General features: G+C 47.8%; 1 protein-coding gene across 3 annotated transcripts in view; it reads right to left on the bottom strand.

Annotated features, from left to right (window-relative positions):
* The window catches only part of KIAA1549L (KIAA1549 like), a 304514-nt gene extending 297808 nt beyond the window's left edge, over positions 1 to 6706 (bottom strand). For 2 of the 3 annotated variants that reach the window (XM_055141336.1, XM_055141337.1), the window contains exon 1: positions 4535 to 6706. In XM_055141336.1, the coding sequence (XP_054997311.1) occupies positions 4535 to 4784 (250 nt within the window). In that variant the 5' untranslated portion in view covers positions 4785 to 6706. The remainder of the gene's footprint in view (positions 1 to 4534) is intronic. The other variant, XM_055141338.1, reaches the window with a different exon arrangement.
* Positions 6707 to 18444: the final 11738 nt, after the last annotated feature.

The raw sequence follows: 18444 nt of genomic DNA, 5'->3' as shown, positions 1-18444 counted from the left end.
CCCCTGTCCAATCTACATTTTCCTGTTTTCAGTGTATTGCAGGCATAAGTGGGGTCAATGCACCATCTAAGTGAGTATCACCAGGGCACTTGCTAGAAACAGAGACCCTCATCCCAGATGCACCAATCCAGGACCCGCCTCTGCACAGGATCTTCTAGTAATTCTCAGGGAAAGTCTGGAAAGCACTGGGTTGGAACCTAATGGCCATAAGAAGGGGAGCTTGTCTTTCCTTGTCGTCACTTCAGAAAACGAAGGCACCGGGGTAGGCAAAGTGAGTGGAGAGTGAGGCCCTCGGGGTTGATAGCATGAGTGGACAGAGAAATCGCTGCACCTGTTCCGAAGAGGATTTCAAGTTGCTGATGTTTTCGAGGGTGCTAGGAAAGCACCAAGGTCAAAAGGACTTCTCCTTTATGGCGTGCTAAGAGAGAGTCCCTGACACCAGCAAACCCCTTATGTCAGAACGCAACTCTATTCCAGAAGTAAAGTCATCATTTACAACTTACTGCCAATGACTTAGAGATCATTCTTCCAACATCTGAGAGAATCAGCCGAGCTGAGTCTAGAGAGATGGGAGTCTAAGAAGGCCTAAAATGGATGAGGTGCCTGCTCAAAGCTGTGTGAGAGGGAGACTTACAGGCTGGCGAGAAGAGCAGAGGAGGATGGGAGGTGTGGAGCACCCTTTCAGGAGGGCTGGAGCAGCCACAGGGCAGTGAGTGAGTCCAGCTGCTCCTCCCTATGGCACTCTGTGCCCTGGAACAAAGCGCCCTTAGCCTTTGCTCTGCCTGAAAGGCCACCAGCTGCCCTCCAATACCTTCTCACCCCTCAAGGTCCCCAATCCTCCAGGATCAGCTCTGCTTCATTTTATTACCTCTGATCATCCAGGATCACAGCTCAGGCTGCGTATGCCTCACCATGTGAGCAGCTCCTGTCAACTGCCTTTATCCTCCTTATTTGCCTGTGGCCCCTGGCCCAGCACAGCCCCTGGCCCGGCTACCAGGAGCCCTGCTGTTCTCTAATGTCCGCCACATTCCTGGACCAAGACAGTGCACCCAGCCCTGCTTTGGAAAATTCCACCATTTCAGCCTGACAACAACCCAACGAGACTGGAGCTCTTATTGGGTCCATTTCACAGGTGAAACAGAGACCCAGAAACATGAACCCTGAACCTAACAGGCCACGGTACTGCCACGCACTGGAGGGAAAGGGCAGAAGTGTGAAATGTCAACTTCACCATTTTGCCTGTGGCCCCACAACAGAAGGGATTGGGGTTTGGGGGGGTGGGAGGGTGGAGCCACTCTAGAAAAAAAGTCTCCGCACCACCACACCCCAACCTCCATTCAATATCCAAAACAGACATCACTGTCCAAGACCAAAGCTTCCTGGAGAGGGAGTCTGAGGGAGGAGGCTAGAGGCATCTGACTTTCATGGATGTGGAAAAGAGAAGGAACCCCAACTCTTCGGGCCCAGAGGGGCTGAGCAACTGCAGCACAAAACAAGAAGCAGATATTTGGATTCATTGAGTATAGGAGGAAAGGGGCTGGGTGGGCGGGAGGAACAGCAGTAAGTGAAGTGACAGGACTCTGGCCTCGAGCATTTTTATTGTTATCTGTGTGTCTTCTCGTACCCCCACACCGACTGCAGTGGTGGCCACCCCACACAGCAGCTGCTTTGTGGAGAAAGTTCAAACCCAGGTCTGATTCTTGCAAGTCACAGGGCCTGAGATCATGTTGTTTAGTCTCCTCTTTCCACATCCTCACCCTGGACCCTCATTCCAGCCCCTTGGAACAAAACCCAGCACAATAGCTGGGATGAGCCCCACCACCACCGAAAGTTGCCATAAGCGCAAAAGCTGAGAGCAGATGAAAGTGAAGGCAGGAAGGAGCCGGTAGTTGACTCCTCCCTGAAGAGAGAAATAGCCCTCAAATGTCATCAGCAGCAAACCCACAAGAAACCCTGCTGCCTAGAGACACAGGTGGGAAATGGATCTTGAGGAAAGGGCATAAATGGCACCCCCCCCCCCAACTGCACTCATTTGTGGAGTGTTGGGTAGCATCACATGAGGCTGACACCCAAGAACAGTAGATATAAGGGCCAGGGGGATTGGCCCATAGTTGGAAGACTGCTTCATGAGTGGAGGGGGGAAGGCAGATGGAATAGAGAAGGGATCACTAAGAAAATGATGGCTGGAGGAACCAGTTGGGATGGGAGATGCATGCCGAAAGTAGATAATGGACCAAACATGATGACCTCTCAGTGTCTGTGTTGCAAGTTATAATGCCAAAAAGTAGAGAGAGAGTATGGGGAATATTGTCTGTCTTAGAGGCAGGGGGAGGGTGGGAAAGGGGGGGTATACCCGGGATATTGGTGGTGGGGAATGTGCACTGGTGGAGGGATGGGTGTTTGATCATTGTGAGATTGTAATCCAATCATGAAAGCTTGTAACTATCTTACGATGATTCAATAAAATTTTTAAAATAAATAAATAAATAAATAAATAAAAATAAAGAAAAGATAAAGAAATGCCCCCCCCCAAGAAAAGAGGAAGCAACAGGTCACTCCCATGAGAAGGGGGAAGAGACAGGACTCTGAGGGGCAACCCCGACTTCAATGATAGCATTTCCCTGTTATGTGGGAGGCCTCTTGGGCCAACTTCAGGGGTACAGGGGACCACTTCTGATGATACTCCCGTTCACTGCGCGGCTGACAGTGCAGTGCTGGCCATGTCCTGCTCCACCTGCTGGTGCCCGAGGGCTCTGTGGTGCCAGGGATCAAACTCAGGACCTTGTGGTGCCAGGAATGCACTCCAGCCTTTGGAGTGCTCAACCTGGTCCCTTCACCATTTTAAACTGAAGAACCTCCCCTCGTCACCCCAAGATCCCTTAAAGAAAAGAAGGGGGACACCCAGGCAGAAACCCAAAGGTAGAGATGAGAAAAGTCCCCTGAGTCAGGATCCAGCAATCTGAAAAGAGCCAAGAAAAGCCACTGAGGTTCAGAAGGGCCATGGATAAAGGTCAGGCAGAGACAAAGAGAGAGAGAGAGAGAGAGAGACAGACAGACAGACAGACAGACAGACAGACAGAGACAGAGAGAGAGATTCAAACTGAGCAGGTGCTACACAAAACCCAACTTTGACATAGTAGATAGATCAATGAACAGATTGTGGTATCTGCCCTCAGATAATCAGCATCCAGAAGTTAATACAGCACATAGTTTGCAAAAGTCTTTCTGAATCTGCTTCACAAAGTGTGTCTCTCTGACCCAGATGAATATTAAGGCATTTACATGTGTCTAAGTCAAGACTTCCTTTAACAATTATACCAGAGTGTACTAAAAACTGCTAGGGGCTTAACAAACAGGGCTTAACATTGCTCAGAGGCTTTTTTCACGTCTCAGGCACATATCCAAACAGCACCCACTTTGGAACCACAATAATCATAATAGAAAATTCCTTGACAGTAACTTAAAAGGCAAGGACACCGCCCTGTCAGTGGTACCTTTCAGTGAATGGAAAGGAGACAAGAAATACTTGTAACCTGGGATGTTGTGTCTATTAGCAATATATTCACAATTAGGAAGTTTAATCTATTTGAGGGAAGGGGCGGAGAGAGGGCTGGGGGTGGGTTGCAAGGGTGGGGAAGCAGTTCTCAGACACAAGATAGTATTCACAAAGTGAGAGTTACATTCCTTGAGAAACTAAATGTACCGCGAGTCCAGAAGTTCATTACATACAAAACCCTGTCCTTTGTAAGTGGCAGAATATCCAGTCTTGTTTCAAAGGTGATTGTTTATTGCACAGGGCAAGTTTTGAAGTACATTAGAATAATCCCTAACATCCCACCCACCTCCATACTTGCAACGGGTTTCTCAAAGTCGCCTAAGGAATTACAGAAATCTTTTTCTTAGGGATTCCTGGGAGTCTAAGAACCAAGCGTGATTACTTCTAACGTCCGCAAAACAGAGGATTAGACCGATGCCTAATTTGCAAGATGCAAGCAATTATTTTAGATACTTCAATCCCCAAAGGGCGAGGGGTGGGGGAGCAGAAGGGGTGAGGGAGGAACAGAATTTGGGAAGCCAGCACCGAGAACTGCCTAAAAGTCTCCAGCCATCGCATGGAGTTAAAACAAAGTGGAGCCCCAGATAGCGTGGCCGTCCCCACCCTGAACTGTGTCCTAGTAAGACACATCCTTGTAAGGTTTCTCACACACACACACACACACACACACACACACACACACACACACACACACAGACACGCACCACGTTGGTATGGGAAAGAAGCGTGCCCGCGGGACGGCTCGCATCTGCAACCTGTCCTGAGAGAGGGTGCGAGTGCGCCTCTCCACTTCCCCGCCCCGCCGCGCCTTCCCGGGAGACCGAGCTCTGACAGTTGCCCCGGCCGCTGCCTCGGCAAAGGGCGGAGAAAATGCAGGCGCGGGTGCTGTGCAATAGACCTCCGGGCACCGGCCCCGACGGGCGGCCCCGCGCCTCCCCCCAGCTCCGCCGAGGGGCTCCGCAAGCCGCAAGCGCTTACCCGGGGCGGTCCGGCAGGGTTCGGGGAGAGCCGCCAGCAGCAGGAGTCCCAGCAGCAGCGGCGGCGGCGGCGCATTCCGAGACGCGGCGGTGCGGGGAGCCCGCGCCGGCCCCGGGCATCTCACACCCGGGCTGCACGCGGCTTTCCCGCCGGCCGGCCCGAGCCGGCGCTGTCCGCTCCGGCGCCTGCGCCCCGCCGCTGCCCGCCCGGCGGCCCTCGGGCCCGGGGGCTTCGCCTCCTGCCGAGCCATGGGGACGCTTCACACATCCAGGCCGCTGCCTCGCTGCGCACCGCGCCGAGGAACCCAGCCTTCGGCGCCCGCCTCCTCCCCGGGCATCTCCCGCCGGGGCCCGGGGGCCGGGGGTAGCGGGATGCGGGGGGTGCCGGGCGGCTGGACCGGCGGCCGCGGCTTCACCGGCGCCGGGGCCGGCGGCGCATGGAGCCGCGGCGGGAGCGGGCCGGGGTTCCCACGGCGCCGCTGGCCACGCAGGGTGGGACGGGCGCCGCCCGGGGTCCCCCTCCCCGCGGGCCGGCTGCTGCAGACCCCAGGGGGCGAGGCGGCGGCGCGGCGGAGCCGGGGCCGGGCAGGCAGGCGGGCGGGCGGGCGGGCGGGCGCGGGGTGCGCTCAGGACCCTCCGGCCGCAGCCGGCTGCTGCCTCTCCCGCGCGCTCTCCGGCGGGCTCCTCGCTCCGGCTCTCGGGCCGCGAGTGTTACTGCAGCTGCGAGCGGCGCCTCATTGACAAAGGAAGCACGTAGCCACCCGAGCGGGCGAGGGAGAAGAGGCAGGCGCGCGCGCGCAGCCCCGCGAGGAAGCACCGCGCGCCCCCCGCTCCCGCGCGCCCCGCCGGGCCGCGGGCCTGGGAGCTGGGGCGGGTGCAGGGGGGCGGGGGGACCCCTTGCGGCCGTCCGCGCGCTTCGGCGGTCCAGAGGGCCAGGGCTTCCTTCGCCCCCCCCCCCCCCACAACCCCGCCTTTCCCGTTAGAGGCAGCCACACCCGCTGGAGAGATTGTCCCGGGGCCCGAAAAACAGGGGGTTGAAGGGATGGTGACGGCCCGACCGCCTTGGACTGAAGGGGCCAGAAAGCTCTGCAGCCTGCGGTTCCGAAAAAGCCCTTTGCGGTGGGCGCGCGTGCTTTGTACCGCCGGTTCACGGCACTTATCGGAGGGGCCCTGGACACCTGCCCGCCGGTGCCCCCGGAGAAACTGAGGCAGATGTGGCCGAGGTGCGGGGCACGTTGCAATTCAACACGCTTCTTGGAACGTTTCATGTAGACTGTGCAAAGCAGTGCGCTGTGTGCAGGGAAACCGGGAAACGTCCTACCATTAAAGTCTCTTCCCCAAAAATACAAATTTGGCCTTCAACTGCTCAGTGAGACAAAAGCTGCCCTTTCCCACCCACCCCACCCCCGGCCTTCCAGTAACCCCCCCCCCCAGTCAGGTGAATTGTCCCCCTTCCCTTTCCTGGGCCAGGTGAGGTGGCCTTAAGCTAGTTGATCAGAGCTCCCCACAACCCTTGGCCAATAAATGTTTGTTGAGCGCCAATAAATGTTTGTATGCCAACTCCAGTGCCAAGATTCTGTAAGCGAGGCGGGTTGGGGGCAAGGGGCGCGATCAAACAGCACTGACACTGGCCCCTGCTGGTTGCTCAGGCTGTACCTCTGCCTACCCGGCGGTGACCCGGTGCACCCCACACCGAAAACAATGCACCAGCCCGGGAACGAGATGCCAGCCTTGCTACAGCTGCGTCGGTGGAAGTTTGCGGTCTCCCAGCAAGGAATCGCATGGTTGGCGCGTGTTCCATGCTCCGAGAAAAAAATCGGCGGAGGAACAATGGGAAGTGAGGGGTGGGGTTGCTGCTGCGTGGAACGTGGTGTAGGGAGGCTTTCTGAGACGCTGGCATCTGAGCAAAGACCACAAAAGCCCCAGAAGGAGCCTTGAAGAGTGAGAGACAGGGCTGGCCACAGCCCCAGCCGGGGGCACCGGCCCGCGCGTGGACCCCGGTGGACCCCGGAGTTGCTCATCTGCGTTGCGGTTCATCTGGGCGCTGGGAATAGCACTACATTCCAGCTCAAACACTTTGTTCCACACAGTCACTTCTCAGGAGTCAAACGTGTCTGAGAAGCCATCCCTGATTTATTTATTGAAATACAGCACTGCATTCTTGGGATGGTTGTTTTATTGTTATTATTATGATAATATGTTCAATTAAATTCTAACTAATTTAAGAGTTGTTCTTCTTTTTGTATTTTTGTTTTTGTGTTACACCCAGCTGTGCTCAGGGCTTACTTTTGGCTCTGTGCTCAGGGATCACTCCTGGCAGTGCTCAGGGGACTATATGTGGTGTCAGGATCAAACCTGGATAGGCTGTGAGTAAGGTCTTACCTCTTGTACTCTTCTGAATTCTAAGAGTATTTTAAATTAAGTAGCAGTCTTCCTTGAGGCACGGAAAATAATTTTTAAATTTTATTTTAGTTTTGGAGTCACACCTTGTGATGCTCAGGGGTTATTCCTGGCTCTGCACTCAGGAATTACTCCTGGTCATGCTCAGGAGACCATAAGGGATGCAGGAGATTGAACCCAGGTTAACCTTGTGCAAGGCAAGTGCTTACCCACTGGGCTATCTCTCCAGCCCCCATAAAAACATTTAAAAGAGTCCCTTTGAGATACTGAGAAGAAAGAGATGTAATTCAGACTGCTAACATCTCAAGAGAAGTGTGCATGATCCCTGCAGCTGTGACCCAGGATAGGGTGGTGGCAGGCTGAAGTGTCACTGCAGGAAGCCATGTAAGTTTGGATGGAGCAGCTAGGTATTGAGGAGTATGGATCTCTGAGAGGAGGGCTGAGCAAGGCGGGGCAGGAGGCCAGAGAAATGTTCCAGAGCCCTAAACTTTTAAGAGAACAAGTGGGGGGCTGGAGCAATAGTACAGCAGGTAGGACATTTGCCTTGCACATGGCAGACCTGGGTTCGATCCCCGGAATCCCATATGGTTCCCTCCTAGGAGTAATTTCTGAGTGCAATGCCAGGAGTAACCCCTGGGCATTGCTGGGTGTGACCCAAAAAGGAAAAAAGAGAGAGAGAGAGAGAGAGAGAGAGAGAGAGAGAGAGAGAGAGAACAAGTGGAAGAGAGAGAAGGGTTCAAGGTTTGGGGTTCATTTGGGCTTCTCACAAAGGAAGGAAGGGGAAAGGGAGCCAGGGGACCAGCATATTCAGAGCTAGTAGTTGAAATTTGCCAAGGTGGAGCTAGAAAAGATCTAGGAGAGGGCAGTGGCCAGAACAGGAGAGGCAAGACAGGACCATGCTGCTCTCCTTGCTGACGGTTAGAGACCAAGTGGAGAGAGATCTTAAGAGCAAGTGCCAAGGGACCGAGAAATAACAACTGCGAAGCTCAACAAGGCCTCCTCGGTAAAGCGAAAGGATTCATTTCTCTTCTACACCACCTGCCCACATGAGCTATAAGCTACTTGTCAGTGTTCAAGGTGCTTCCAGGCCAGACACAATCCCTCCTTAAGAAGGAGGGGGCAGGCTCATCTGTCGGCAATGTAAACCCCTCGTTATTCTTAGCACTCTCGAGTCACACACACACCCCTTATCTCATTTCAGGGGGAGACATGTGGGCCAACTCAGCAAGGGCAGCAGCCACCCGACAAGTCCTAACTCTGCCTGCCTACCTGGGTGAGCCCATCTGTACCTGCCGGCTGCATGCTCTGCACGTGCCGCTGCTCCCAACATGGCTTAATGAGGCAGGGTGGATGAACTTCTTATCCAATAAATACATATTAACTTTCCTTGTCCAATGCCCAGTCAAGGATCCTAATACTGTGTCTTTCCTCTGCTTACTCCCTCACCATTATTTCATTTTTCATCTTCGGTAAAAAAAAAAACAGCTAAGGGGGAGGATGACTGTAGACCATTCAAACAGTGTACTTGAGTCAAGGTGAAAAAAAATTCAATTTTCCATAGTCAAAATGGAAAATGAGGGGCTGGAGTGATAGCACCGAGGGTAGGGCATTTGCCTTGCACTCGGCCAGCCCGGGTTCAATTCCCAGCATCCCATATGGTCCCCTGAGCACCACCAGGGGTGGTTCCAGAGTGGATGAGTCAGGAGTAACCCCTGTGCACCGCCGGATGTGACCCAAAAATTTAAAAAAATGGAAAATAAAGGATGTTTTTAATGATTGACAATCAGCTAACAGTGTTGTGTGTGTGCAAGGCAAATGCCCTACCCGCTGTGCTATCGCTCCAGCACCTCTTTTGTGATTAATTTTAAGTCAATTTAAATGTTAGTTAACATCACAGCAGATAGGGCATTTGCCTTGCATGTGACCAACCTGGGTTCAATTCCCAGCATCCCATATGGTCCCCTGAGCACCGCCAGGGGTAATTCCTGAGTGCAGAGCCAGGAGTGACCCCTGTGCATCTCCGGGTGTGACCCAAAAAGAAAAAGAAAAAAAAAGCATTTTGTTTGGCATCAGAGAAAGACCCATCTCTGGGCAATGATTTAAAGCCCTCAGCTGAGCTTTCTGGCCTTCCCATAGGTAGGAAATATCTGGGCTTCTGTTCCGTTATCTTTGCAATAATGGAGCTTCTCTAGTCCTGCAGAACCTAAGCCTTTGGTGAACTATTTCTCACAAATGGGACTGGGGTTGAGAGTGTGGGGTGTGAAGGCAAAGGACGAAGTTCTTTACAGTGAGCAATGACTGTCCCCAACCCCACCCCCAGCTCAGTATTTCGAGTTAAGTGAAGATACAATTAGGCCCCAGCTGGCAAGTGCTGTCAGAAATGGGGGGAAGAGGAGGTTTTGCAGTCACACGCAGAGATGAGGGCTAAGAGGGGATCTAGGGAGGCCAGTAAGGGTCCCTCCACGCTGAGAAACTAACACATAGCCTGTAGGGGTCAGAGACTGGACAAGGATTAGGACACTTGCCTTGCATGCAGGTTTGATCCCTGAAATCACATATGGTCTCGAGCACTGCCAGAGTGATTCCTGAGCACAGAGCTGGGAGTAATCCCTGAGCACTGCAGTGTGCCTCAAAAACAATATTATTTTTTGTTTATCTTTTTAAAAATTTAATCACAGTGATACACAGTCACAAAGTTGTTCATGATTGGGTTTCAGTTATACAATGTTCCAACACCAGTGTACATTTCCCATCACCAATGTCCCCAGTTTCCCTTCTGTCACCACCCCCTTCCCCACCCCCACCCCAGCCTCTATGACTCTACAACAGACACTTCTCTAGCGCTCTCTCTCTCTCTCTCCCCCTTACACCACGCCTTTTTGGGCATTAGGGCTTGCAATTCAAGTATGAAATATTATCATGTATATCCCTTTGCCTCCTGTCAGCATTCAGTTCTTGTCCAGAGTGATCATTTTCAACTATCATTGTCATAGTGGTCCCTTCTTTCTCTGTCCTAACTGCCACCCCCCCATACTTGTGGTAAGCTGTGGACAAACTTGCCTGACCTACCATGGACCAGTCCTCCTGGACCTCACCCAAAAAACAACTTTTTAATGAAAAAAAGTTAAGTTATAATCACCTAAAGCGCCCTAGCATATATTTCAGACATCTTGGGAAAGAAAGAAAGAAAGAAAGAAAGAAAGAAAGAAAGAAAGAAAGAAAGAAAGAAAGAAAGAAAGAAAGAAAGAAAGAAAGAAAGAAAGAAAGAAAGAAGAAAGAAAGAGAGAGAAAGAAGGAAAGAAAGAAAGAAAGAAAGAAAGAAAGAAAGAAAGAAAGAAAGAAAGAAAGAAAGAAAGAAAGAAAGAAAGAAAGAAAGAAAGAAAGAAAGAAAGAAAGAAAGAAAGAAAGAAGAAGGAAAGAAAGAAGAAAAGAAAGGAAGAAATGAAGAAAGAAAGAAAGAAAGAAAGAGAGAAAGAAAGAAAGAAAGAAAGAAAGAAAGAGAAAGAAGAAAAGAAAGAAAGAAAGAAAGAAAGAAGAAAAGAAAGGAAGAAATGAAGAAAGAAAGAAAGAAAGAGAGAGAAAGAAGAAAAGAAAGAAAGAAGGAAAGAAAGAAGAAAAGAAAGGAAGAAATGAAGAAATGAAGAAAGAAAGAAAGAAAGAAAGAAAGAAAGAAAGAAAGAAAGAAAAAGAAAGAAAGAAAGAAAGAAAGAAAGAAAGAAAGAAAGAAAAAGAAAGGAAGGAAGAGAGAGAAAGATAGAGAGAAAGAGAAGAAGGAGGGAAGGGAGGGAGGGAAGGAGGAAGGAAGTGAGGGAGGGAGGGAGGAAGGAAGGAAGGAAGGAAGGAAGGAAGGAAGGAAGGAAGGAAGGAAGGAAGGAAGGAAGGAAGGAAGGAAGGAAGGAAATCTAAACAACTTGCTTTTAATGTACTTAAGAAGAGCATTTTGTAGAATAGTCTTAAGTGGGCTGAAACATTTGCTAAACCCTTCCTGCCTCTCATAGTACTGGCCCTGAGAAAGTGGGGAACATAGCTACTTGGGGATCCTACAGACAGGAAACGTCTTAGAGGGTAAGGAGACTCCTGAATTAATTGTGTTAGACAACGTTCCTGGGGAATTTGTTTTTGTGGTGGTGTCACATCCAGGATTGCTGAAGGGATGCTGCTCAGGAGTGACCCTTAGTGGTTTTAGGGACCGAATATGGTACCAGGACATAAAATCAATGTTGGCCTCATGGAAGGCAGAACCTAACCCCTTACCATCTCTCCAGTTCCAAGGAGGGGTGTGTGTGTGTGGGGGGGGGGTGATGTAAGGGGTGGAGTGTTAGAGCAGAAAGAGTGGCCTGATCAAATGTCTTTTGGGAAGATTACTGACTACCTCAGAGAATAGACCAGGGTACATGATGAGAGAGGGAAGACCCACCAAAAAAGACTCTTGCAGAAATGTCTTTCCTCTTGCTTTGCCCAATCCCTTATCTCAGAAGGAGTCGACCATGCTTGCTCAAGGCCCAGTCCCATCAAGTTGTGCCAACGTCCATTAGACTTGCCCTGAGCACTCCCAAGCCCCACACTCCACCACCCCCTCCCCGGGCTGATTCTGTCCTTTTAGTGTGTTTTGATTTTAATTGGTCTTCATTTAAACTTGTAGACTCTGGCTAAGTCATTACTAACCACACACCCAGACACACCCCAGTCCCCTGCCCCACCCCCCAAGTAGGAAGAAACAATTTTGTTTGACCATCAAGGAAGAATTTGTCTGTGTGTGGCTTCTGGGGCTTATCCAATCACAGAACAGAAATATTGGGCAATCTTTGGGACTATGGCTCATTTTTATTATATCCCGTTTGTCTTCAAGTTCCAGTTTAGCTATAAAGTCCTGTAGTGTGAGAACTAGGATTGGTCATTGAAAGTGTCCATGACAGGGGCTGGAGCGATAGCACAGCGGGTAGGGCATTTGCCTTGCGCACAGCGACCTGGGTTCAATTCCCAGCATTACATATGGTCCCCCAAGCATTGCCAGGAGTAATTCCTGAGTGCAAAGCCAGGAGTAACCCCTGAGCATCACCAGGTGTGACCCAAAAAGCCAAAAAAAAGAAAGTGTCCATGACTATCAACCTGGGCTCTGGTACCAACCCTATCACTTGATAACAAGTAGCCTTGGGGGTGGGGGGGGATGGTGAGGGATTTTAATTCTTTGTACCTTGGTATCTATCTTTCAGAAAACTCCAAAGGCATCAGGTTATTGACACAAGATAAATAAAATGTACATCCACATAAATTCTTCTGTAAAAATACTTGCAGCAGTATTATCACAATAACCCCCAAATAAACAATCCACATGTCCATCAGTTGGTGAATAAATAGAATGTGTTGTAACAGTGTGCTATTCTTCAATAGAAAGGGAGTAAATTCTGAATACACTACAGTGTGGATGACCTATGAAAATATGCTAAATGAAAGCTATTAGCTACAAAAAACCTATATGTTCTACAATTCCATATGGATGAAATGTTTAGGAAAAGCCAACCCTAAAGAAATGGAAATCAGAATAATGGTTTTGTCAGAGACCCCAGGCATGAAAAGGGTGAATTTCTTATTTCTTATTAAGGTTATAGAAGTGTTCTAAAGTTAGACTGTGAAGATGATTATATAGTTGTAATTATTCAAAAATTCACTGAGGCAAAAAGGCACTTGCTGACGCCAACCCCAGTTAGATCCTCCTTGGCAATGCCTAAGGTCCCCTGAGTCGGACCAGGAGCAATCCCTGAGTGAAGTCAGGGATTAAGGCAGCGGGTGTGGCCCAAAAAACAAAATATAAAATAATAAAACAAAATTTCCCAATAAATTCTTACTCTTGTCATCTAAAGTGTTTCTCTCAGGTATGAAAATAATATACGTAAATTTTCAATTTAAAGTTCTATCGCTTTTAAAGTCTCTACAAGTATAATCTAAACAGCACAGACTATAGAAAGGCTATTATTAGACCTCTAACAATGAATGGCCACTCCTTCGACCTTTGGATTTGCCAAAATCACTTCTCTTTTCCGTTCTTGGGGGGCTACTCCAGAGGTACTCAGGAACACACACACACACACACACACACACACACACAAACACACAGGGAGAGAGAGAGAGAGAGAGAGAGAGAGAGAGAGAGAGAGAGAGAGAGAGAGAGAACTCACTCCTCACCTCTATTTCATGTCATCCAAACAAATGACAGATGACAACATCACCCCTCCAAAGGTAACATGCAAGATAAGAACTGTAGTTTCTGTTCTTAAGCACCTGTTAGTGGTCTGGGAGTGAAAGATGAAGCCTCAGTTTCTCCTTGTCAGCTGCCATAATTTTAGCTATCCCCATCCTACCTTCTATGCATTCATTCCTGCGGTTTGCAGGGCACTCTTTGAAACCAAGGGAGTGTATGGTATCCCAAGGTCATACCTTTAGGAAAGATGGATTAAATGTTGCCCCAGGCCTCAGGGGGGCTCACAGGAGGCTGAGAGATAACAACAGGTATGCCAGGGCAAACAGTCAAAGGAATCCTGCATGGGCCAGAGAGATAGGCAGGGTGTTTGCCTCGCACACAGTCGACCCAAGTTCAATCCCCGGCATCATATATGGTCCCCCAAGCACCACCAGGAGAATTCCTGAGTGCAGATACAGGCATAACCCCTGAGCCTCACTGAGTGTGACCCAAATAGGAAAAAAAAACCCACAAAAGTCCTGCAGAATCAAAACACTTCTAAGGAAGATGACAGGATGACAGCTTCACTGATCTAAGTGGGAATACAGAGATGTTCAGGGAGCTGAATATCTGTGGGGAACACATCCAACCTTCTCATACTTTGTAACAACCCAATCACTTGATAAGAAGCATGAAGACTCACTTTTTCTATAAAAATGTCTACAAGACAAATCAGACATTAACTTTGTCCTGTGTTAAGGGGTGTTTTTTCTCTGCTGCTTTTCATTTTTCTTTTTTTTTTAACCCCCCTATTTTGGGGCTATCTGGCAGTGATCAGGGCCTACCCCTGGCTCTCCTACTCCTCCTGGTTCTGTGTTCAGGGGACCATATTTGGTGTGTGGAGGATCAAGCCCAGACTGTGAGACAAACCCAAGCACCTTAACTAACCTATGTTTATCTCTCCAAGCCCTCTCTTCTATTTTTTTCAGTAAACTTATCTATCTAATGTTAAAATAGAATATCTTTACTCCTGAAAATATTAAGGAATCTCGGAACCCTGGACCAACACAGAGATGGCTGTCCCTGGTCCTGCACACAGAGGAAGCACTATGGGTCCAGCCACCTCGCGTGCGTACTTGACTGAGCCATACTTTTGAACTTTATTCCTTTAACGAACCATTACTGAGCAGCTGCTTTGCATCCAACACTGTGCTCGCAAAGACTATGAAGATTGAAGACAAAATCCAGTGTCCTCAAGGAGGCAAAATGACATAGCGACAAAAAGGGAAATCAAATTAGAAAAATGTTACTGTGTAGATGAAAATTATATAAGGAAGGTCATGCTCTGCCTGGTTCTGAGAAGATTGACGGGGTGGTGATATTTTTTATTTTGTTTTATTTGAGGTGGAGGGTGGATTTGAGCCACACCTTGCTCAGGGGTTATTCCTGGCTCTGGATGCAAAGTGACTCCTGGTGGTGCTGAGATTTGAATTAAGGTTGCTGGAATGGAAGGCAAGGGCCTTAAACCTGATACTGTCTCTCCAGCTGGTGGTGACATTTGAACTGCAACATGACAGGCGACAAGACGGGGGGCTCAGGAGGGAAGGCATCTGAGCCACGTTAAGAAGTGGAATTAGAAACTAACAGGTACCTTCAAACAAGAGCATGTAGCTGTTTCTTCTGAAGAAATTATCAGTAAAATGAGGTACAGAGTATTTACTGTCCTAAGTGATCTGGACATTATCCTCAAAGTGATAGTCAGGATTTTAAAGCAGGGTCTGAGTGGTAGTACAGCAAGGTAGACACTTGCCATGCATGCAACTCGCCCTGGATAGATCCCCAGTACCACAGACAGCCCCCCAAGTCCCTCCAGGAGTGACTGCTGAGCACAGAGCCCTGAGCACCACCAGATACGGCCTCAAATTTAAATAAAATAAAGATACCTTAAAAGAGACTAACAGTGACAACTCCAGCTTAATTTCCACATGAGCTTTGGGGTCAAGATTTGCCTTGAAACTGAATCTGATCTACAGAACTTTGCTTTCACATAAGACTTTTGTGCTGGGACTGTAGTACAGTGGCTGGGGCACTTGCCTTGCATGCAGCCAATGTGGATTTACTTTCCAGCATCCCTTATGGGCTTCTAAGCCCACCAGGAGTGGTTATTGAGCCAGGAGTAACCTCCAAGCACTGCGAGGTGTAGCCAAAAAGAGAACCCCCCCCCCGCAAAAAAAAAACCCAAAGAAGACTTCTGTTTAGTTGCACCATCCTTCTGATCCTAAATCATCTCTGCAGCTATGAACTTGATCAGAAATTAATTTTTTATTTTTTCTTTTTTTTTGCTTTTTGGACCACACCTGGCGGTGCACAGGGATTACTCCTGGCTCTAAACTCAGGAATTATTTACTCCTGGCGGTGCTCAGAGGACCATATGGGATACTGGGAATTGAACCCAGGTTGGCCGAGTACAAGGCAAATGCCCTACCCGCTGTACTATTGCTCCAGCCCCGCCAGAAGTTAATTTTTAAAAGACAACCTGACAAATAATAAAAAGGTTGACCTGAGTTGGGATGAACTTAAAGCAGATAGAAATAAGGCTGAGGTGTATCTGCCAGAGTAACAAATGAGAGGAAGAATGTGAGGACATTTAGCTTTAGGATTATTCCATTGACTGAGGTTTGTGAATATAGGAAAATGTGATTTGGGGAAAAGAAAACAGCACTGAAAAAGGCATATGGGTAACAGTTATCTCATGTATCACAAATTGAAGTGTGTATACAAATTTGACAATTTTGTTTAAATGAAGATTCTGATTCAGTGGGTCTGGGCTCATCTATGGGTATGGATTTCTGGAGGAAAAACTCCCAAGTGATATAGATTCATTTTGAGGGTGGTGTGTGTGTGTGTGTGTGTGTGTGTGTGTGTTGCTCAGGCTTAGTTCTGGCTCTGCCCACCTAGATCACTCTTGATGGGTTTGGGGAACTACATGGGGTTCCAGAGATGGAATCCAGGTCAGCTGTATAAAGGCAAGTGCTCTACCCATTGTACCATTGTTCTAGCCCCCAAAGTGACAGTTTTATTAACAAGGTTTCAACTCAGTCTTTTACTTCTTCCATTAGGTATGCATGTGTGAATTGGTTACTCTACTGGTTCAAAAATAACAATAAAGAAGATCCAGACTACACAACAACTCTGATAATTAAGAAGGAACACACAACCCAATGAACAACAAAGTTGTGTTGTTTTCAGCTACTGAGAGTTGGGGACTCGCTTGTTACTGCATTGTAACCTAGCCACAGCTGACTAATAGATACTTTTGTTTATTGGTGAAATGATAATAGAAAAGCAAAAGTAAATGTTACATTTTTTTCAAGAATGTATCCCCTTAATAGATAACAAGAGGATGAATTATGTATTATAGAGGCGTACAACATCCCTTGAGACTATATGAATGCAAGTTATCAGGAGAGTCTAAAGAATAATGGTCTTGGCATGCAAGCTCAGGCTACACCATTCTTCCTGTGAATTTAAACAAGCCACAGTTCTTCTTTTATTCATGTAAGTGAGGAAAGTGGAAGTAGAGTGTTACATATTCTATAAGGTTTGAGGGAAGGTGCTTGTGTAGTTAGTATCTGCCTTGTATCTCCTTGTGAGAGGTGTCAATAAATTTTCAATTATATATGAGCCAGCTGTTAAACACATTCATCGTTTAAAACTGAATCAAACAAACTATTATGTTAAAAAATAAAGCTATTCACAGGTAAGGTAAGGTCTGGTTTTACAAGCCCGAGTCATTTCACATTTGCTTTCCCCCAATTTTTTTTTTTTTTTTGCTTTTTGGGTCACACCCAGCGATGCTCAGGGGTTACTCCTGGCTTTGCACTAAGGAATTACTCCTGGCGGTGCTTGGGGGACCATATGGGATGCCGGGGATTGAACCCGGGTCGGCCGCGTGCAAGGCGAACTCCCTACCCGCTGTGCTATCGATCCGGCCACCCCCCCCAAATTTTTTATATTGGTATTTTTTGATGGACTTGGAGCGATAGCACAGCCAGTAGGGCATGTCCCTTACATGCAGCGAACTCAGGTTCAATTCCTCTGTTCCTCTCGGAGACCCTGGCAAGCTACCGAGGGTATCCTGCCCTCATGGCAGAGCATGGTAAGCTACCCGTGGTATATTCGATATGCCAAAAACAGTAACAACAAGTCTACAATGGAGCCGTCACTGGTGCCTGCTCGAGCAGATCGATGAACAATGGGACAACAGTGCTACAGTGCTACTGAGTGATTGTGTCAAGTACAAACTTTGTTGGCTCTTCAGTCCATGAATCCCTAAGGGAAAAAAAATGCTTCATGATCAGTGCCACTCAAATCACGTCTTTTAGAATGATCATTTGGGATTTGCCATTGCTTATGTTACTCAGTTTACAGGCAACAGAACACAGATTATGTTACTTTGTCTTCTTCATGTACATACAAGCCAGTGAAGGCAAACTCAGCAACCTAAATGAGCAGTTATAGCATGGATGACAATCTCCCAGAGAAAAAAGTGATGATGCAAGAAAAATTCACATTAGAGAAATCCCAGACATACTTCACAACAAAGAACAGATACCAAAATATTGGAAGCTGATCCAAAATCATGAGCATGATTTCCTAAGATTATGTGTAGAACCAGTTCTGATCGGTTTAATAGAAAAGATGCATCTTAAAATATCCAGAAAGAAAAATGGAAGCCCTGTGTGAGCCACTTTTGTTTTGTTTTTGTTGTTTGTTGTTTTGTGATCACAACAACACAAAAATGGAAGTGCTCAGGGCTTACTCATGGTGGTGCTGTGAATAAAACTGGGCTCAGCCTCATGCAAGGAGTTATCACCTGTATGATCTCCCTGGCCACTTCCATGTGCTTTTTTAGGGTGCCATTTTACTGTCAAAAGCGAGAATTGCTTCTTATCAAAACTTTCTACCTTGTGTTTTTGCCACATATTACTATTACCCATACGCTTGATTTACCTACATTGTGAAAATACTATATAATTGGCATGTCTCTTCCTGACTTCATCTTCAGATACTTTATGTGGGTGGTTTGAAATTGCCCGTGTTCAGAGTCTTTACACAGGGAAATTGGCCCTTGAAATCAGGGTTGGGCTATTGGTTTTCCAAACTTAAGCAATGGAGAAAATGTCAATATAATTTACTTCTTTTTTTAAATTTTTTTTTGTTTTTTTGTCAATATAATTTAAAGCATGATATAAATGGCCAAAATATTCAGAGAAGACATATTTCAGCATTGGAAAACTATCATCAGACTAAGCAAAGAATTCAGTCCTTTG

Source organism: Sorex araneus, chromosome 6 (genome assembly GCF_027595985.1).
Source record: "Sorex araneus isolate mSorAra2 chromosome 6, mSorAra2.pri, whole genome shotgun sequence".
Taxonomy (NCBI): Eukaryota; Metazoa; Chordata; class Mammalia; order Eulipotyphla; family Soricidae; genus Sorex; species Sorex araneus.
This window is presented reverse-complemented; position numbering and strand designations above follow the sequence as displayed.